Here is a 22,021-nt window from a genome sequence, read left to right on the forward strand (position 1 = left end):
ACCAGCACAGCCGTACCCAGCACCAGCACAAAAGCAGCTGAAGCCAACACAGCAGCAGCGAGCACCAGCAAAGCTGATGAAAACATCTAAAAACATCGTGTGTGAAGTGAACAATTAGAATAAGTGTTAAATTCAAGTGTGTACATAGTGTTAAAATTAAAGTTGCAATAATTCTAATGTACAATAGTTTTCAAGAACTGTATTGTAGTACTCAACATACAGCAAAACCACTTTTAATAATACAGTGCTAACGGCTTAATGCACTGCAGTACCTATTTACTGTAGAGCATTCACAACTTCACAAAACTTCAAGATGGACATAACTCCAACAATAAGGTAAATACATGAATTACAGTATTTTTAGTAGAGTAGTAAAATATAGGTACAGTAAGTAATATGATACAATGCATTTTTATTGTGTACAAGAAAAAAAAAAGACACTGACGCAAACGCCTCTTGAAGGTCACCTCTTGCAACGAATCCAACGCTCCAACGAACTGGGGGTGGTCCCATATAGTACGTTGAATCGAGGTTGTACTGTACTACACATTGTTGTGTATCTTAGTATGTGCATATTGGCTATACTAATGTACGTGATAGGTTGGACAATGTACATGTTCAGTTCCCTAGTTTTGAACATCCCCAGTGTTCAGTTATAGTACCGAGTTCTTTCATCTTCTCCTTGTATGTCACTACCAGCTTCTGAATTGATATGTCTGCAGATGGATGTTGATTTCCAATCATCCACTCCTGCTCCTACAGTTTCTTTTCATTGGGACAGGAGGAGCTAGGATTACAGCCCTGGCTATGGCTTTTTCTTTGTGTTCCTTTTCCAGACAGTACATTTTTACACGTCCTGGATAGTTCTCGTACATTACTCGGCAATGCCTGCATCGTTGTACCCTGCTGGAGCTGCTGGCACCACTCCTGCGGGATGCGATGTTACTGTTTTTCGCTTTGCGTCTCGTGTTTCAGCTCGTGGTGCTCGGATCCTCATTGGCCTCGGCCTGGACCCTGGCTCTTAGGTTTTCATCCCCATTTTGTCCTTGCTGTTTGCAGAGTCTGTGGTTCGGCAGTTTCTGCAAGCGGCGGCTTCTCGTTTTTTTTTTTTTTTTTTTTTTTTTTCCTTTTTTTTTTCCTTTTTTTGATATATACTACAAAAGTTGTTACATTCTTGTACAGCCACTAGTACGCGTAGCATTTTGGGCAGGTCCCTGGAATACGATCCCCGCCGCGAAGAATCGCTTTTACAACCAAGTACCCACTTTACTGTTGAGTTAAACAGAGGCTACAGTTAAGGATTTGCGCCCAGTAAATCCTCCCCAGCGTTGTCTGTTATCGGACTTGTTGGTCCTTCAGGGGTCCCAGGGGGGAGGGTCCTCCTAGATGGGGGTATGTCTGCTCGCCCAGGTTGGTTCTTTCCCGGCTCGCGGGTTTGGGTTCCTGGTTCCTTGTCGGCCTTGATTTCAGGGGCTGCTTGCTCGGTGTCTGCACCCAGGTGTTTTCCCATGGCTCCACCTCTTTCTAATGATCAGTCCGGTCCATGTCGGAGCTGGTTCGGTCTTCTCCTCGAGTCTTGAAGTCTGATAATTTTGGCTCGAGTCTCTCAACATGTTTGGTAATTTCCTAAGTGTAGTTACAGGATGAGAGCTACGCTCGTGGTGTCCCGTCTTCCCAGCACTCTTTGTCATATAACGCTTTGAAACTAATGATGGTCTTGGCCTCCACCACCTTCTCACCTAACTTGTTCCAACCGTCTACCACTCTGTTTGCGAAAGTGAATTTTCTTATATTTCTTCGGCATCTGTGTTTAGCTAGTTTAAATCTATGACCTCTTGTTCTTAACCCTTCAATTGCGCATCGCATCATATGATGCTTTGACCGACTTGCAGTAAATTGCGCATCGCATCATGTGATGCTTTGGAGTACTACGCAAGATTTAAACGGCCCGCGGATACACGGGGTTCACCACACCTTCATCAGGGCTCTTGTAAACAGACGCCATTTTTAAAAAAAATCGTGGGCCAAACTCCCGGGTGTTAGGGGCCTCAGTATTGAGTCAGCTACCAAGCCTGATGCACGCAGCATGAGCTAACAGCACTGCTGTTCAGCTTGTGACCACAGCATCGCCTAAAAATGCCATAATATACTTGTTCATGCTATTATGTAGCGATGATATTATTACAGAAGACCCCTGACTGTGATAAAACTGACCAGGGTTCTGATAATAGCAGGATTGTGGTGATATTTGGCGCTGTGCGCCATGGAGGGAGGAGTAATGCTGTGGGAGGGAGGATGGTGGCGTTGTCTTTTGAGTGTGTGTGAACACCTTTTATTGACTGCACTCACCATACCAGCTTAGTGGTTCGCTATGGTGAACACAAATGTAGATACTTATATATAACGTGTGTATAGTGTGAGATAACAGCGAGAGTAGGAGGTTGGGAGCCGCCATTTTGGTGAGGGAGGAGCGTCGTCTTCAGGACTTATCATGTTGTTTACTGATGACCACGATGGTCTTTGGGCACCATACCAGTTTACTTGTACAAGTATGGTGAATAAAACAGGTAGATATTTATATATAATGTGTGTATATAGCGTAATAACACCACAAACAGTATTGTTGAAGGAAAAATATTAGTGCGTCTGGCCTTGAGGGCAGCCGCCACCAGCTGACTGTGTGAGTAGCTCCGTCTTTGTGCCTTTACTCACCATACAAGCTTAGATGTACAGTTATGGTGAACAAAACATGTAAATACGTATATATAATGTCTGTATATAAAAGCAAAACAGTATGGTGGGTGGAGAATGGTGGCAAGTCAGGTGAGGTGAGGTGAGGGAGGGAGGGAGTGGCAGCCAGTGGCAGCCAGTCACTGCCTGCCACTGCCACTCAGCATACCAACTTAGTGGTTCGTCATGGTGAACAAAACATGCAGATACTTATATACAGTACAACCTCGATTCAACGTACTATATGGGACCACCCCCAGTTCGTTGGAGCGTTGGATTCGTTGCAAGAGGTGACCTTCAAGAGGCGTTTGCGTCAGTGTCTTTTTTTCTTGTACACAATAAAAATGCATTGTATCATATTACTTACTGTACCTATATTTTACTACTCTACTAAAAATACTGTAATTCATGTATTTACCTTATTGTTGGAGTTATGTCCATCTTGAAGTTTTGTGAAGTTGTGAATGCTCTACAGTAAATAGGTACTGCAGTGCATTAAGCCGTTAGCACTGTATTATTAAAAGTGGTTTTGCTGTATGCTGAGTACTACAATACAGTTCTTGAAAACTATTGTACATTAGAATTATTGCAACTTAATTTTAACACTATGCACACACTTAAATTTAACACTTATTCTAATTGTTCACTTCACACACGATGTTTTTAGATGTTTGCATCAGCTTTGCTGGTGCTCGCTGCTGCTGTGTTGGCTTCAGCTGCTTTTGTGCTGGTGCTGGGTACAGCTGTGCTGGTGCTGGGTACGGCTGTGCTGGTGCTGGGTACAGCTGTGCTGGTGCTGGGTACGGCTGTGCTGGTGCTGGGTACGGCTGTGCTGGTGCTGGGTACAGCTGTGCTGGTGCTGGGTATGGCTGTGCTGGTGCTGGGTACGGCTGTGCTGGTGCTGACCACGGCTGTGCTGGTGCTGGGTACGGCTGTGCTGGTGCTGGATACGGCTGTGCTGGTGCTGGGTACAGCTGTGCTGGTGCTGGGTACGGCTGTGCTGGTGCTGGGTACAGCTGTGCTGGTGCTGGGTATGGCTGTGCTGGTGCTGGGTACGGCTGTGCTGGTGCTGACCACGGCTGTGCTGGTGCTGGGTACGGCTGTGCTGGTGCTGGGTACGGCTGTGCTGGTGCTGGGTACGGCTGTGCTGGTGCTGGGTACGGCTGTGCTGGTGCTGGGTACGGCTGTGCTGGTGCTGGGTACGGCTGTGCTGGTGCTGGGTACGGCTGTGCTGGTGCTGGGTACGGCTGTGCTGGTGCTGGGTACGGCTGTGCTGGTGCTGGGTACGGCTGTGCTGGTGCTGGGTACGGCTGTGCTGGTGCTGGGTACGGCTGTGCTGGTGCTGGGTATGGCTGTGCTGGTGCTGGGTACGGCTGTGCTGGTGCTGACCACGGCTGTGCTGGTGCTGGGTACGGCTGTGCTGGTGCTGGGTACGGCTGTGCTGGTGCTGGGTACGGCTGTGCTGGTGCTGGGTACGGCTGTGCTGGTGCTGGGTACGGCTGTGCTGGTGCTGACCACGGCTGTGCTGGTGCTGGGTACGGCTGTGCTGGTGCTGGGTACGGCTGTGCTGGTGCTGACCACGGCTGTGCTGGTGCTGGGTACGGCTGTGCTGGTGCTGACCACGGCTGTGCTGGTGCTGGGTACGGCTGTGCTGGTGCTGGGAACGGTTGTGCTGGTGCTGGGTACGGCTGTGCTGATTGATTTGCTGCTAGTTCGTGAAAAATATTGACTCATTTTCATTTGTTTCCTTCTTTGTGTCATGTCCTTGAGACAAATATCTTTCATCGTCCTTAGGTGTTGATAAAAGCCTGGTAGTTCTGGATTGTCAGTTTGTGAAACAATATCAAGGAGTTTTTCAACATAGAACAATGCGTCAGCACACGAAGCAGATTGTAAACTGCTATCATTCTCATCCTCATCTTCCTTTCCGTCGTCGTCAACAGTGCCAGTAACATTTTGTATAATCTCATCATCTGTTAAATGACCATTGATTAAATGATTTATTAATTTTATTATTTCGAAGCCGTAGTCACTGAACTGTGGCGACGAATTGAAACGAGAAACGCATGGTGTGTGTACAGGGATTAGACCCGTCCACTCGCTCACGCTGGAGTTGTTCCAATAACAAATAATTTCTCAAATTGCAGATGTCTATCATATTACAGTATATTTTCGGTTTTATTTAGTTTAGTTTAATTAGGATAATAAAAAGCTATTAAAGCATTGGTTTTAGAAATGATTTATTAGTCTGAAACTTTCAAAGTCATGGGTCACTGAACTATAACGACACAGACGAAGGAAAACCAAGTGAGGTTTACAGAACAGTATTCCCTTATCTGTCCACCCTCACTCACCTTGTTTTATCACAGAAAATGTCTATAAGAAGATTTTACGACATGTAGCTAGCTAATCACGCTTCAGCCTTTAATTAATTTACAAAGATACGTCTGCCACAAATCAGTGGGAGGTTGGGAGGGAGGTGGGCAGGCAGATCTTGTGAGGGAGAGGCAGGGAGGGAGGGAGGCAGGCACGGAGGGAGACAGGCACGGAGGGAGGCAGGCAGAGCTTGGGAGGGAGGCAGGGAAGGAGAGGATGGAGATGGATTGATGGTAGGATGGAGGGAGGGATGGAAGGATGGATGATTTGAGGGTGTGTGTGTGTGTATGGGCTGTAGGGGTGGGGGGGGGGGGAGGTGTGTCGGTGGTGGTGAAGGGACCGACTCGACTCGGTGATAACCCTAACTCTGACCCAGTTAACTTTTTTTTAACTTGATTTGTTTCTTCAATTCTGGATGGATGGAGGTAGAAAGGGGATGGAGAGAGGGGATGGATGGATGGATGGAGGGAGGGGATGGATGGAAGGAGGGGATGGATGGATGGATGGAGGGAGGAGATGGATGGATGGATGGATGGAGGGAGGGGATGGATGGATGGATGGAGGGGATGGATGGATGGATGGATGGAGGGAATGGATGGATGGAGGGAGGGGATGGATGGATGGATGGAGGGAGGGGATGGATGGATGGAGGGAGGGAGGGGATGGATGGATGGAGGGGATGGATGGATGGATGGATGGATGGATGGATGGAGGGAGGGGATGGATGGATGGATGGATGGATGGATGGATGGATGGATGGACGGAGGGAGGGGATGGATGGATGGATGGATGGAGGGGATGGATGGATGGATGGAGGGGATGGATGGATGGAGGGAGGGGATGGATGGATGGGATGGAGGGGATGGATGGATGGAGGGGGATGGATGGATGGAGGGAGGGGATGGATGGATGGAGGGGATGGATGGATGGATGGAGGGAGGGGGATGGATGGATGGAGGGAGGGAGGGGGATGGATGGATGGATGGAGGGAGGGGGATGGATGGAGGGAGGGGATGGATGGATGGAGAGAGAGAGAGGGAGGGAGGGAGGGAGGGGGGAGAGAGGGAGGGCGGGATGAAACAAGCATGGTGTGTGTACAGGGATTAGACCCGTCCACTCACGCTGGAGTTGTCCAGATGTCCATAGACCAGATGTCTATCATGTTACAGCATATTTTCGGTTTTATTTAGTTTAGTTTAATTAGGATAATAAAAAGCTATTAAAACACTGGTTTTAGAAATTATTTATTAATATGAAACTTTCAAAAGTCATGGGTCACTGAACTATGACGACACACAGACGAAAGTGAGTGAAACCTCACTGTAAAGTGAAGGTTTACAGTATAGTATTCTCTTATCTGTCCACCCTCACTCATCTTGTTTCATCACAGAAAATGTCTATAAGTTGATTTTACCACATGTAGCTAGGTAATCACGCTTCATCCTTTAAATTAATGTACAAAGATACGTGTGCCCCAAATCAGTGAACGAAAATCATGGAAACTGAGTTGTTCACTTGTGTGGATCACTGGCTGGTGTTTGTGTGGACCATTTTGGCTGGTGTTTGTGTGGACCATTTTGGCTGGTGTTTGGTTCATATGGTTCACTTGTGTGATCCAACTTCTTATGAAGGAATTATTAATTGTAATCTGTGATAGAATGAGAACGTTTTCCACCACTCTGTGAACTCTGTCCCAAAATCGTAAGCTTGTGGACCACTTGTGGTCCACATGTGTGGTCCATTTGTGTGGTCCACTTGTGTGATCCACTTGTGTGATCCAACTTGTCATATGAGAGAATTATTAATTGTAATCTGTTATAGAATGGGAAAGTTTTCCACCAGTCTGTGAACTCTGTCTGGACATTGTAAGCAAATCCGAACATCCCTCGCTTCGGCGAACCATTGTTCGTCGAACCGGGTGAGTAAATTCGGCCTGAAAAGTGTGCGAACTAGCCGGAGATTCGTTGAATCGGGGTACGTTGAATCGAGGTTGTACTGTATAACCTGTGTATATAGTGTAATAACCGACAAAGTATTTGTTCACTGTTTGATGAACATAATTGAAATCAACAATATGCACACCATATTTTTGAGTACAGCGATGATTCACACATTTTATTATATAAATATATCACACTACACACTATTGAATAATATTACAGCAAAAAAACTACGAAAAATCAGAGACATTGAAATAATTAGGTAATTATCTCTTTGTGGAAACTCTGGCCTGACAGCTGGCGATCAACAGACCGCCTGGGATGCACGCTCAGTCAGCGCCTGATTTTTGCCAGAATTCCTCGCCCTATAGTGGGCAATATATGCCACTTAAGATTTTTTTATTATTTTTCCCGTGATCAGTGAACACAAATTAACAGGTTAGGAAGAAAAAATAATTTTCTTTTTTTTTTTTTTGGTATGCGCCTGTGGGTGTCAAATGGTATATACCTATGCGCCATTTAACCCTCAAACCACGCATATCATATATAAATGATATCAGTGACAAAACCGAAACCGCGCACATCATTTATATATGATTTCGTGTCTAGCGCTATAATTTAAACTCCCCGCCTGGGATAGGGGCAGCTATAGTACAGCCATGACCGATAGTTGCCAGATGCCACCTAGAAAAAAAATCCAGGCCAACATTCTTGGGTGTTACAGCGTCAGTATGGCGCACGCAGCACGAGCTCACAGCACCGCTGTTCAGCTTGTGACCACAGCATCGCCTACAAATACCATAATATATATGATATGCTATTATTTAGCAGTGATAGTATTATGAAGCCCCCTGACTGTGATAAAACTGACCAGGATTCTGATAATAGCAGGATTGTGGTGATGTTTAGCGCTGTGCTCCATGGAGGGAGGAGTAAGGTTGTGGGAGGGAGGGTTGTGGTGTCGTCTTCTGACTGTGTATGGCCACCATTATTGACTGCACTCACTATACCAGCTTAGTGGTTCGATATGGTGAACACAAATGTAGATACTTATATATAACGTGTGTATAGTGTGAGATAACAGCGAGAGGAGTAGGTGGGAGCCGCCATTTTGGTGAGGGAAGAGCGTCGTCTGCACGTCTTGGCATGGTGTTTACTGATGGCCACATTGGTCTTTGGGCACCATACCAGCTTACTTGTACAGGTATAGTGAATAAAACAGGTAGATACTTATATATAATATGTGTATATAGCGTAATAACACCACAAACAATATTGTTGGAGGACAAATATTAGTGCGTCTGGCCTTGAGGGCGGCCGCCGATCAGCTGACTCTGTAAGTAGCTACGTCTTTGTGGCCTTTACTCACCATACAAGCTTAGATGTACAGTTATGGTGAACAAAACATGTAAATACGTATATATAACGTCTGTGTATAGTGAATAAATACAGAAAGAGTATTGTGGGGGGTGAATGAGGGTGAGTGAAGTGGTGTTGAGGGAGGGAGTGGCAGTGAGTGGCTCGCTGGTGTTTGGCGGTCACTCCTCGTTGCTTTTTGACTCACAAGACCAACTTAGTAGTTCGTTATGGTGTACAAAACATGCAAATACTTATATACAACCTGTGTATATAGTGTAACAACAGCAAAACTATTTGTTTATTCTTTTATGAACATAATAATTGAATCACTAATATGCACACCATAATTTTGAGTACAGCGATGGTTCACAACATTTTATAATATAAATATACCACAATTCATTGTATGGAATAATATTACTGCAAAAAAACTAAGAAAAAATCAATCAGAGACATTGAAATAATTAGGTAATAATATATTTGTGGCAACTGCCGTCTGACAGCTCGGGCGGAGTAGACCTCATCTGGCGAGGGCTCTGCCAACGCCCCTTTTTTGCCACACTTCCCTACCCTATTGCGGCTAAAATATGCCACCTACGATTTTTTTGTTATTTTTTCCGTGATCAGGGAACAAAAATGAACATTTCTATAAGACGAAAGAATTTTTTGGAATTTTTTTTTTTGTTGCGCCTGTGGGTGTGAATTCCATTTGGGCCCCTAGCGGTTTTGAGGGTTAAAGGTTAAGTTCCAGGTCTCGGGAAATCTTCCCTGTCGATTTTATCAATTCCTGTTACTATTTTGTATGTAGTGATCATATCGCCTCTTTTTCTTCTGTCTTCTAGTTTTGGCATATTTAATGCCTCTAACCTCTCCTCGTAGCTCTTGCCCTTCAGTTCTGGGAGCCACTTAGTAGCATGTCTTTGCACCTTTTCCAGTTTGTTGATGTGCTTCTTAAGATATGGGCACCACACAACTGCTGCATATTCTAGCTTTGGCCTAACAAAAGTCGTGAACAATTTCTTTAGTATATCGCCATCCATGTATTTAAAAGCAATTCTGAAGTTAGAAAGCGTGGCATAGGCTCCTCGCACAATATTCTTTATGTGGTCCTCAGGTGATAGTTTTCTATCTAGAGCCACCCCTAGATCTCTTTCTTTATCAGACTTCTTTAAAGATTTCTCACATAATATATAGGTTGTGTGGGGTCTATGTTCTCCTATTCCACATTCCATAACATGGCATTTATTAACATTAAATTCCATTTACCAAGTGGCGCTCCATGTACTTATTTTGTCCAGGTCTTCTTGAAGGGCATGACAATCATCTAAGTTTCTTATCCTTCCTATTATCTTAGCATCATCAGCAAACATGTTCATATAATTCTGTATACCAACTGGTAGATCATTTATGTAGACAATAAACATCACTGGTGCAAGAACTGAACCCTGTGGTACTCCACTTGTGACATTTCTCCAGTCCGATACATTGCCTCTGATCACAGCCCTCATTTTTCTATCAGTCAGAAACTTTTTCATCCATGTTAGAAGCATACCTGTCACTCCTCCAATATTTTCCAGTTTCCAAAACAACCTCTTATGTGGAAACTCTGTCAAAAGCCTTTTTTAGGTCCAGATAGATGCAGTCAACCCAACCATCTCTTTCCTGTAAGAGTGGGAGGCCTTTGGTGAATTCATGTGGAATGACCTATATATCATAGTACATATGTATTACTGGCATAATACATCAGGCATATAAATGAATACACAATACATAGTAATACATAAAGCATGTTATATACAGTAATACATAGACTTCAATAATATATACACAATCATATATTCAAGATTCATTATGCTAGGCTACATTGCCATATATTATACTAAGGTATGATCATATCACACACCAGTCATACTTGGTGTATGTGGGCTCATAACATACCTATTCATCTGGGGTTCAGGGACTGGTTAAGTTTTGTTGTGGGGCATCAAGCTTACCACTTCAGGTTCTTCACTTCAGTCTGAATCTGGCCTACTGTTTGTTTACCATGAATGGTTGTTGTGGCCAGGTTGTATTTGTTAGAGATTTGTGTGTTGACTGACCTTGACAACAGTCAGTCCAAATGTCAGCTGGCCAGGGATTTTTTTTCCAGCTCGCCAGATTCGAGTTCCTGGTGAATGGGCGGAAGTCCCAGTTGGTATCGTTCCAAGTTTGACCTTTGGCTAGGTCTCGTTTGAAACGCTTTGTTATTCACTTATCCTACCTCTGGTGACTTTGCTCCTCCTGCAGCTTCATTACTGTCGGGTGTTGGATTGACCCCAGATGTGACTCGTTGGTTGGTCGAGCAGTTGTGTGGGAGTTCGAACCTTGCCTGTATTGTCTTTATCTGAGCAGGGTTTCGCTCTAGGCATTGTGCTGTCTCTCTGGTTCCACCTTTTTTGCTGCTCCCGGGACTGGCGGGTCTGTGCCCCACCGGCTCTTTATCAGCTCTTGCATCACTGACGTCACCAATTCGAGGTTCAGTTCTGTGGCACCATCCTACCCTGTCACTTTATATGTTTACAGATGCCTCATCTCTGGGATGGGACTACATAACCAGTGTTCACCAGGCCACCCAAGGTCACAACCCATTCTCACACTTGCTTATAGTCAATATCTTGCTTATGAATAAGTGTATATGTGACATACTAATTTATTGTGAATATTTGAGTTTGCCTTGAAATACTGAATAGAAAACCACAACCTAACCTTCTTAGTATGTTATGATACTACAATTAGTACTGAATCTATACCTATATTGATATTACAATTTTATAAAAATAATAAAACAAAACTAAAATACAGTGGTACCTCGCATAACGATCGCCCCAAAAGACGAACATTTTGGGTAACGAACGGCCCGATCAGCGTCAAATCGTCCCGTATGACGAACGCTGGTTTGAGTAACGTCAAAACCACATGGTGGGGTCGCGCTGCTTCTTGCACATTCTAAGACGCCTCCGACTATGCACATAAATTATGTTGTTCTTGTTTAAAGATGCTAATGATGCTGGGATATAAAAGGGTGACTGCTGAGATGTTGCAAAGCATTGACGTTTTTGTAGGAAAAAAGAAATGAAATGTCTGATATACAACAAATGTCAAAGAGGTTCGTTCGGTGTTCGGCAGGTAGGCTGCTCCATTATAACAATCTTTCTTTGTTTCAAATGTGTTCCATTTGTTTTGTATTTGTCATTTACGTCTCAATAATGGAGAAGCCTACTTTACATACACTGAATAAACCATTATGACATTTTCCTTTCTTCAAATGTGTTCAATATTTATTTTTCATTTGTCTTATAGCAACAGGTTCGTTCGGTGGTCGGCAGGTAGGCTGCTCCATGTTTCTTACATACAAAAAACGTAAATAATAAAAAAAATGAAGAATTTTGAAAACCAGTACAAATGTCAAAAAGGTTCGTTCGGTGGTCTACAGGTCGGCTGCTCCATGTTTCTTAAATAAAAAAAAAACATAAAAGAACTGTTGAAACAATTTGAAAAATAGACAAATGCCATAAAGGTTCGTTTAGTGTTTGTCGGGTAGGCTGCTCCATTATTGAGACGTAAGTGACAAATTCAAAACAAATGGAACACATTTGAAACAAAGAAAGATTGTCATAATGGAGCAGCCTACCCAAAAAACACTGAATGAACCTTTTGCTATAACGAATATGAAAGACTAGGGCTGCTGGCTGGGTTAGTACTGCGTGAGCAACCATTCGTGGCACACGTGCCTCTGGCTCTCAAACACCTGTCCCACACGGTGTTAAAAGACTGCGCTCAGTCGGTGCAATTCAGGCCCTATTGTTTGAAGAACATAAGGGTCATAACATTGGTGAAGCTAGGCGCAATAAGGGCTTAACACAACGTTCGGATGCCAGTCATACAGCACCTATGAGGATGATACAGCGAGCGTATCCAGTTGTAGCTCTGAGCCCCACCCTTGCCATCTCGAATTTATATAGATGATACATAGATGAACCGTTTTCTGTGTTCAGTGATGATGCATCTGATACAAATAGCATAGATGAACAGTGTTAGCGGCTTCCATGGTGATGTTGTTCATTGATATTTTCAAGAATACCTGAATCTCTTCCTGACTGATGGACACTCTTTGAGGCTAGCTGAATCTCTTCCTGACTGATGGACACTCTTTGAGGCTAGCTGAATCTCTTCCTGTGTGGGACCTTACAAAGCGATCTTTTCAAGACTACCTTACAAATTGAGCTTTTCCTATTATCGTTTCAATACTACCTTATGCTTTACAAGCTTGGCTACATACCACCTACAAGTACTAAAGCCAAGGGTGCACGCGAGTGCGTTATTTGCAAGCACACAGAACGATGAAACAGGAAACGAAAATCTATCTGTAGCTGGTGCAAGGAGAGCAAAGTCGTGCTGTGTACCATGGACTACTTCGTTGACTATTACGCACCTCCAAAGTACTGAGTGTGTTATACAGTGTGTTACTGTGTAAATAGTATGTGAAACTGTACATATTGTAATTTTAGTGAATTTTTACCACATAATATTGTGACAATAAACATTTATTGTGGACACATTAATGACACATGTATCACAGTTTCATGGAAAATTATGAACATTCTACTGTATACATATTGTAAAGGACACAAATATGCATCATATACGATAAAAGAAACAAATAAAACCGCATTGGAAATGCATAGAAAAAATATTTGAAAATATATTTGTGGCAACTCGCAGTGCTTGAATGGCCTGCGCGACCGTGTCTGGGAGCTTCACACACGGGCGACCAGCCCCTGATGACGTCACAGCGCACCTTGTCCACGCCCTCACAGCCAAAGTAGGTGGAATTTGGTAATTATTTTTACATAGACATGTTCAGGGACGGTAATTTATCATTTTGCAAAGAAAAGTGATATTTTGAGGAACATTTGATGTCATGCACACTGGGGGAATTTCACAATAAACACAGTGCATCACACTGGTTACATGGGGGACATTCGTTTTGTATGACGTCCGTTTCACATGACGAACATGGAACGGATTAAATTCGTTATGCGAGGTACCACTGTATTTAAATAAATTGGAAAGTAACTCAGGATATTGTCAAATTTTGTATAAAATCTCTATTGTTTAATAAAACTGAGAGGAAAAGTTAGTGCCTTGAAAAAAATTATGGCTTGGAATATGTCACATATATACTTATTTATAAGCGAAATAGTGACTATAAGCAATAAGTCATATATGTGTTGTCTTGTGCGAGAGCGGGTTGCAAGGTCAATGGTCAGTCAGTTTCTTTGGACACAGCATGGTGCATAAGTTTTCAGGTGTGTAGCATGCCCTAAGGAGGATTTGGTTTTCTCAGGGCTTGGTGATCCGGCTTTGCTTTAATTGGTCTCCAGTAGTTCATCACCTGAACTGAAGGGGGGGGTCTCTCTTCAGTCTGTCCCTCTGTAGAGCTGGATGCTTCTAGTGGCTCGAATTTTAACTTCTTTGGGTTGGGTTCTCCACTCAGTTCAAATGCGGGGTGCGTCCAATGTCCTCATGGATGGGTTGTCTCGCTTGGCCTGTCTTTATGGAGTGGACTGTTCACAGTGAGTCATTCAGTTGGCTCTGTTTGATGCTCAAACCTCTTTGCATCACCATGGAACCAGCCTCTTCCCTTCTATGTGGCTCCATTCCCCAATCACAAAGCTGTTGCATTGGATCCCTTTCAACTGGACTGGTCATGATGGAGGTGCATTTACCCCTATCCTGGTTTATTTCTCCATGCGTTGTTAAGTCTTGAGTGGTATTTGGAGTGGGTTGCCCTTGTGGCTCCTTAGTGGCCAGTCCAGCCAGTCCTTTTGGCCTCATGTCTGAACTCAAACTTTTTTTTCTGTCTGTCTCTTCCAGCAGATTGGCTAAGCAGTGTATTTTGCTGGTTTGAACTTCTCCTCTGCTTGTTTGGAGTATTTTATGGGTATGTACTGGTATTGCCATTTATATGGTGAGCAGGTGGCTGGTTTATTAGTGTCTTGTGTGTGTCTTCGAGGTGGCAGTATGAGGTAGCCTGGTGCTTCTTTCCACACTTTTGTCTTTCTGCTGTTTGTCTTCGGTCTTGGTTAGGTCTGTTCTTTGGTTTTTGTCATGTAATATGTAAAAAAAAAAAATATATATATTCATGGCAACTCCTGCGTGATGGCTGGCTCGGGAGAACCACCCCGAAGCAAGTACTCTGTGAGCGCACATGAAGCTTGATGTCATCGCGAGACTTTCAGGCTTTACCATGACCAAAGTAAGTCACATGCAATTTTTTTTATTATTTTTTTGTGATCAGGGAATGCATTTTAACAATATTAAAAGGAAAAAAGTTTTCAGAATTTTTATATTTTATGTGCACCCGAGTGTTGTATGGTATAATCAGTGGCGCAACCCGGGGGATAAGTGGACCCCTTGTTTTGTAAGTTTTAAGCATGAGGGAAAATAAATATTTTCAGAGGTAACTTTTTCTGCTATAATGTTTGTTTCTTACTTCCAGCCCAAATACATTCACAATATCATCAAACATGCTGAAAAGCGAAAACTAGAAGATGAACGACGTACTGAGCGCAAAGTTCAACAAGAGCGGGAGGCAGAAGGTGATGAATTTGCAGACAAGGAGTCATTTGTCACGGCTTCTTACATAAAGAAGATGGAAGAGCTGAAGAAGGCTGAAGCAGAGGCCAATTTAGAAGCGATGCAAGAAGGTAAATATCGGACTAAACTGGGTGAGAGAACAGTTGAGTGTGGTGATGAACAAAAGGGAACTGGTTATGGAATAGACACTTGTAGGAGAAATATATAACATAGATTAGTTTTAGAATACAGTATATTAAAACAATCTGTGTGAAACCCCTCAGTGGCTCCTCGTAGCAACAGGCTCTTATTTATTAGTCATTGCCAAGAATCTGTTGTCAAGAATGCTGTTATAGCCCTCATGATTTAGGCTCTGCCCCAAAATGAGACTTATTCCTCACTTGGTCCTACAGAGGATCAAGTTTAATATGATTTGCAGAGTAAACCACTGTTGGAGTTACTGAACCTGACTGAAGCACGGGATGACCCGCGCTCTGGTTGGGTCATCCACGGGTGGGTGAGCTTGGTGAAACAGGACTTGCCAGACCTCCAACTGGTTCTTTCCTTGCTTCTCCTTCCAGATGACCACTTTCTACCAGGTCCATCTTGTACTTGAGGTAGGCACTTGGATGAATTACCTGGATGCCTGGGATGCATATTGGCATGTCGTCCCTATTCATCCCTGGGTTAGGCTTTGTTGTGGAGTGACAGCCTTACCACTTTTGGGTCCTCCTGTTTGGGCTCAATCTGGCTCCATGCGTTTCCAAGCTTGGCTGAGATCACGACGGCCCCGTCTTCATTTGCTTCGTGTTTCAGTTTTAGCCTACCTCAGCGACTGGCTGGTGTAAGCTCCCAGCCTGTCTGCATATCTGCTAGTCAGTGAACTGCAGCTCGCTGGGTTTGAGTTCCTGGTGAACTGACAGGAGTTCCATTGGTTTCATCCCAGGTTTGGACTTTGCTGGACCTTGTTTGGGACTTGGCATCGCTTTCCCTGCCTCTTTCAGCCTTGACCTGGCTGCATCAACGCTGTTTGATGTCGGCACTGGGTGATTTGGCAGTTGCTCGAGTAGTTATGTAGGATCCTTAACTTTTCCATCCCTGCCCATATTTCCTGGGCAGGGTTTGGCTTCAGAGGCTGTTTTGGTTTCACTGGGGGAAGCCCCTTTCACTACTGCCATGATCATTGGGTGCAGACTCGGCCCTTCACTGGTTGCTGCATTGCCTATGGCTTTACTTGACATTTGGATGCCCAGATGTCGACGTCTTTACGTCTGTGTGGTCTCTGTGCCTTCTTCTGTACCTGGTATGATTCCCGATTACGAGGTCCTTGCAGCAGATACCTTTCGATTGAACTGATTGAGGTGAAGGTTCCTGCACCTCTTTTTCCCTAGGTCCTGGCACAATTAGACTCCTTCAGAGGAGTGGTTATCCTTCTGGCTTCTTGGTGACCAGCTCAGCCTTGGTTTGAAGTGTTGCTTGCTATGTCCAAACCTGGGTGTTTTTCCGCAGTTTCGCCTCTTATCAAAGGGGTTGGTTCAGTGAAATACTTAACTGGTTTGACCACCTCCACTCTACACGTCTGGACTTTTTGATGCGTGCTTGTTGCCATCTCTATGGTAATGAAGTGGCTGCATGGATAGCGCCCCACCTGCGATCCTCGTCGAGGCAGCTGCATGAGGTGTTGTGGTATTCGTTTCATCACTTCTTTTCTCTTCATCGCTATTCTTCGGTATCTGAGCTGATGATCTTCTCATTTCTGTCTTGATTGACAGGTTTTTGTCTTGATTGGCACCTCATGCTGAATACTGTCACTTAGTATCATGCGAAATTGGCCTTGGCTCCATTTTGAAACCTCTCTCGTTCATTGTTTCACCTCCGGCTTGCTCATTCACCACCTGAGTCTACTTGGTCTCTAAACAATGTTCTCTCTTTTCTTTTGTCCGCTCAGTTTGTGGTGTCCCCTTTGGTCTGGGATTGCTTCTTGAAAGCTTTGTTCCTGGTTTCTCTCGCCTCCAATTATCAGGTGGGTGAGCTTCATGCTTTCTGCTGGCTCCAGAGCTTTTTTTCTCTAAGCCCTACTGGCAGATTGCAGCCAGCTCCATTTCTGGTGAAAAATAAGTTGGTTGGCTTCCAAAAGGGTCCCTTGGTCCTTGATGCTTGGTTGGTTTGCCCGGGGGTGCATCATCTGTTGTGTCCAGTAGTGGCTCTTCGCTGCTACCTTCATGCCACTGGTTTTGTCTCGGTGGATTCCTTGTAGGTTGATACTATTGCCTGGGTCCCTTGTTCCAAGGCTTGCCTCGCTCTCAGGTTGTCTACGGTGTCATTAAGTCTAGCCAGCCTACAGTCTACCCTTGTGTGTATGATATTTGAAAATATGCCGCTCTATCTGCTGTCATTGCGAATATGTCCTGGGGATGATATTTGGGTGCAGGGGTTTTGAAGGTGGAGCAGGATTCTGGCAACCCAGTATTTTGTCAATGTGTCTGGTCCCTGGCACCCTTGTGTGACTTTTGTGTCATTTTTTATGGCTCTCTCGTCTTTGTCATAATACCTGTTCCCTCCTCCCTGGTAAGTGTCCATTTGTTTTCTTCTCTGTGGGTAGTTAGCTTCAGAGAGCCATGAGAGGCTTCACCCCCATCCCCCAGAAAACCAACATTGAATGTAATGAAATGCCAATTTCTGGGCGAGTCTCTATTGCCCTGGAAAACCCCGTGGGGCACTCGTGTCCAATGGATGTGAGCCCTGAGTCCCCCTCTTGCTTTTTGCGAGTTTGAGGGTTGCTCTGTCCCCTTGTCTCAGGGCGATGCTCACTGTTTTTGCCTCCGTCATACGGCCTGTTGGGTCAGTGACACATTCAACCCAGAGTCCTGCAAGCTTTGTTGCTTGTATGTGACTCATTTCATCCAATCTGATGATATTATTTGGGTGTAGGCAGCTCGCACGTTGTAGGATAGGTTTAGGTTGCTGCAGTGCACTAGGTTGGTTGCTTCCCTGGATGCCCTGAGGCTCCCTCGTTTTGTTTCTAGGGACCCGGACTTGGGGGTGTTGCTTGCTTCGGCCTTGGTTTCATCCACACCTCGTTCTTCCCCTGCTGTGGTTCATTCGGTTCCCCTTCCCCCCCCTGCTTCCGGCTCCTAAGCATCTGAGGGCTTTGGGGTCGGGGCAGGGTTTAGAGGTTTCTGAGACTCGGGCGGTTTCGGGGGTTGCCCCTTCTGGAGTGGCTGCGGAGGCATTCGAGTTGGTTCCTCCTGCCGTAGCTCCGGGGTCTGACCAGTGGGCCCATCCTCTACCTGCTTTTCCGGCTGCCCTGGCTTTTTCTTGTGAGGCCGGGGCTTTGGAGGACAACTCGGCCCCGGGGCCTGACGTGGAGGTTCCCGGGGTTGGGGAAGAGCTGACTTGGGGGCCTTGGGCCCCGTTGGACCCCCCGCCTGAGTTTTCCGACCCTCTGAGTGGGGCTTGCTGTTACAAGGAGTGGGGTTTTTCTTTTTCCCCCCTCTGCGTACGACTTGGATTTGTGTTCGGTTCCGTTTCCCTGCGGGTCCGTCGGTTCCGTCGGTTCCGTCCTTCCGGAGGTTTTCGGCTTCCCGCATCTCTCCACCTGAGGTGTGTGCGGCCATTGCGGCTTACCTCCTGCGCGACTCGGATTATGCCTCTATAATGAATCCTTCTTTCTTTTATGCCTCTATAATGAATCATTCTTTCTTTTATGCCAATATAAAGAATCCTTCTTTCTTTTATGCCTCTATAATGAATCCTTCCATCTCCTTTTCTGGTGAAGAATAAGACTGCTGCTTTCTGGAGGGTCCTTGGGTTGTTAATGCTTGGTGTTTCGGCCAGATGTGCATCATGTGTTGTTTGGTTGTGGCTCTTCACCATTACCTGTATGCCATGGCCTCGGTGGCCGGGAAGTGTTTTTGGGTTGATCCGGTTTCCCTTCTTCCCTGTTTCAGGGTCCTGGTCTCCCAAGTCGTTTGCAGGGTTATTCGGTCCAGCCAGCCTGCAGTCTATCCTTGTGCCCCACGACATTCATAAGTTCTGATTTTCCCCCAGATTTCCCCCAGAAAATCAGCGATGAATGTAATGAAACGCCATTTTCTGAGTGAGAACCGGAGGCTCCTCGGCATCCCTCCCTCTGATCAGCGGTTTTTGACATCCAGCCTCAGAATTGCAGGGTGGATAGCCGTTGCAGGGGTCTGGGGCTCCCCCTTTTTCCTCCCAAGGAAGGGGGGAGGGCTGTGCAGACAGTGGCATGGTGACGTGATGACATCATGCTCATTTTCTCGTTTTCATTTAGGGAGTTCTGTCCACTAGTTCAGCTTTCAGTAGCAATATTTTAACCAGAATAGGGTTGTTTTGTGGCGCTTACCTTTCTTGGTGCCAGACCCGGTCAATGGCAGACATAGAATGCTTCCAACCACACAGGGGTTTCTATAGGCCATTGCTCCTCCTGCCTTTCTGAGGGGGGCCAGGTTCTAGCTCATGGTCCCCGGTAGGCCTACAACTCTATGCACATTGACTGATGCCAGGGTCTAATACATTCATCTCAGCCCAGTTAGCTCCAAGAAGCCTCTGGGTCTCACTTAGAAACTGGTGTTTCATTACATTCAACACTTTTTTTTTCTAGTGTTTTGACTACAACGCTTGTTAATGATACAGGTCTATAATTTAGAGGGTCTTTTCGGCTACCATTTTTAGAGATTGGAACTATGTTTGCCTTTTACCATATATCTGTTAAGATTTCTGTGCACGAGGATGTATGAAATTATTTATTGGAGTGGAATGCTCAGCTCAATTGCACATTCTTGCAGCACCCAAGGTGAAACTCCATCTGATACAACTGCTTTATTTCTTCCTAGCCCCTTGAGTCATTTTTTCACTTTACCTTGAGATACTTCTATGTATTCTGTGGTGTGCTCTGTGTGGGATTTTTCAGTTTTATGTGGTACTATAAATCATCCCTGCATGACTTGCATAGTGGAAGGGTTAAGAGCAATTAGCTCGTTTTTGTTTACATTGAAGTCTGGGAGTAATAGTTTAACACAAATAGATTTAGGGTAATATCCAAGAAAGTTCCCCAACCCTTGATCTAGAGGAAAGAGTAGAGATCAATAATGGCCGATTTATTGGAACTCTTTGAACCAAGAAACAACAAATATCTTAAATGGTTACTTTAGTTGGTACCTTAGTTGGTACACTAGTCTGTACAATACTTAGTTTGAATTTTTAGTATTACTTGTCTAATAAACCTTTTATTTTATTCCAGAACAAATTGATGTTATGAAGCACAAAAATTTTGGTGCTTTTTATAATCATCTCTTCAAACAAAAAATGGGGGATACTGATATAAAAAAGGAGCCAGAGAGTGATGAAGAGGGCAGTAATGAAGTTGAAATTATAAAGAAAAGAGATGACATTAAAAGACAGAAACACTACCGCACTCAACGAGACTTAAGCGAATCACCTGAACGACAAGCAAGACGAAAATCAAAAGCTTCGAAACAAGACAAATCGAGCTCAGAATCTGAGAACGAAGATAAGGTCGAGTCTTACAGAGATAGGAGAAGCAAATACAAAGCTGCTGGGGAGAGAAAGGAAGAATTAAAGGGAAAAGACAGAGACCGAGATCGTGATAGAGGAAGAGAAAAACATCGCTCTCCAGATAAAAAGAAAGATAGGGATCGATCTCGAGAAAGAGAAAGAGGAGACAAATCAAGAGACAGAAAATACGGAAGAGAGAGATCCAAAGATCGGCTTGATAAAAATCACAGAGGGAGGGAGAGGTCTCGATCAAGGGAGAGAGAACGCAGACGTAGCAAATCCAACAGTCCCCATTCTAAGCGAGCAGATGAGAAACAGCGAAGTGATAGTCGCTCTCGTTCACCTCAAAAACAATCAAAAAGTCAAGAAAAGTCAAAGCTCAAAGAGGAACCAAAATCTCCTAACAGAAAAGATAGATCCTCTGCAAAGGAGAATATAACTGACAAAGAAAAAAAAGATAAAAGCAGCAGTGATAAAGTTTCAAGTGAAAATGCCAAAAAAATCAAGAAAGAGAGTGAGCTTGAAGAAAAGGAAAAAAGGCTCGATAGAATACGCAAACTTTTCACTAAAAGGACTGTTGGAGAAAAGTTTGAACATGCTCTTCTGCGATATTATCAAAGAAAATCAGAAAGAGAATCGCAGGGATAATTTTGTGGTAGGAAGTGTATGAGAGATCACATGAAAGATGTGAGCAATACTGTAATTTTGTCAGAATTTCAAGAGTCATTGTAATTCAGAGAGTATGTGCACTATTTAATTCAGTCTGAATTATGAACATTTTGTATTAATTTTGTATAACTTATGATGATCTTTATAGTCTTGTGCAGTGATTGAATTGTTGCAAGTTATTCAGAAGACTTAGTTAACAGTTTAATGTCTAATTTTGTCTAATTTACATTAATTAAAATATAATTACTAAGCCCTGTTTAACATTGCATAATTAAAACTTGCTTCATTGGTTCATTATAGTTCTTGACTTTATCTGTTGTGAATCACAAGCACATTGATATGTATTTCAGAATAAAGAAGCAATGGCTATAAGTAGTGTATATTCCTTGGTCACTAAGCTAAATGTGTTGATAAACCTCACTCTTATACCGTCTTCATATACTCTTCCCTTTTCTCACTATATTCACTTCCTTTATCTCACTCTATTTACTTACCTTTTTCTTCCCTCTACCTGACCTCCTGTCACTCTTGCACACAGTTCTTCCTTCATTCTGACCTCTCCCTCTCCATCTTGTATACAGCATTTCCTTCATTCTGACCCACCTGTCTCACTTGCACACAGTTCTTCATTCATTCTGACCCGCCTGTCACTCTTGCACACAGTTCTTCCTTCATTCTGTCCTTTATGTTCTGTTTTGTTGACTGTCTAATTTCTGAGGGGAGCCCCTTTGGCTTCCTGGAGCTATCAGGCTGATATATGTTATATTAGTCTGGGGAGTCAGTCAATTGGA

General features: G+C 44.2%; 1 protein-coding gene across 2 annotated transcripts in view; it reads left to right on the forward strand.

Moving 5' to 3' along the window:
* LOC123756890 (nuclear speckle splicing regulatory protein 1) overlaps nucleotides 1–21,602 on the forward strand; it is a 142,557-nt gene extending 120,955 nt beyond the window's left edge. For both annotated transcript variants that reach the window (XM_069320451.1, XM_045740302.2), the window contains exons 4-5: nucleotides 14,947–15,154; nucleotides 20,287–21,602. In XM_069320451.1, coding sequence (XP_069176552.1) covers nucleotides 14,947–15,154; nucleotides 20,287–21,209 — 1,131 coding nt within the window. In that variant the 3' untranslated portion in view covers nucleotides 21,210–21,602. The remainder of the gene's footprint in view (nucleotides 1–14,946; nucleotides 15,155–20,286) is intronic.
* Nucleotides 21,603–22,021: the final 419 nt, after the last annotated feature.

Source organism: Procambarus clarkii, unplaced genomic scaffold (genome assembly GCF_040958095.1).
Source record: "Procambarus clarkii isolate CNS0578487 unplaced genomic scaffold, FALCON_Pclarkii_2.0 HiC_scaffold_136, whole genome shotgun sequence".
In the NCBI taxonomy this organism is placed as follows: domain Eukaryota; kingdom Metazoa; phylum Arthropoda; class Malacostraca; order Decapoda; family Cambaridae; genus Procambarus; species Procambarus clarkii.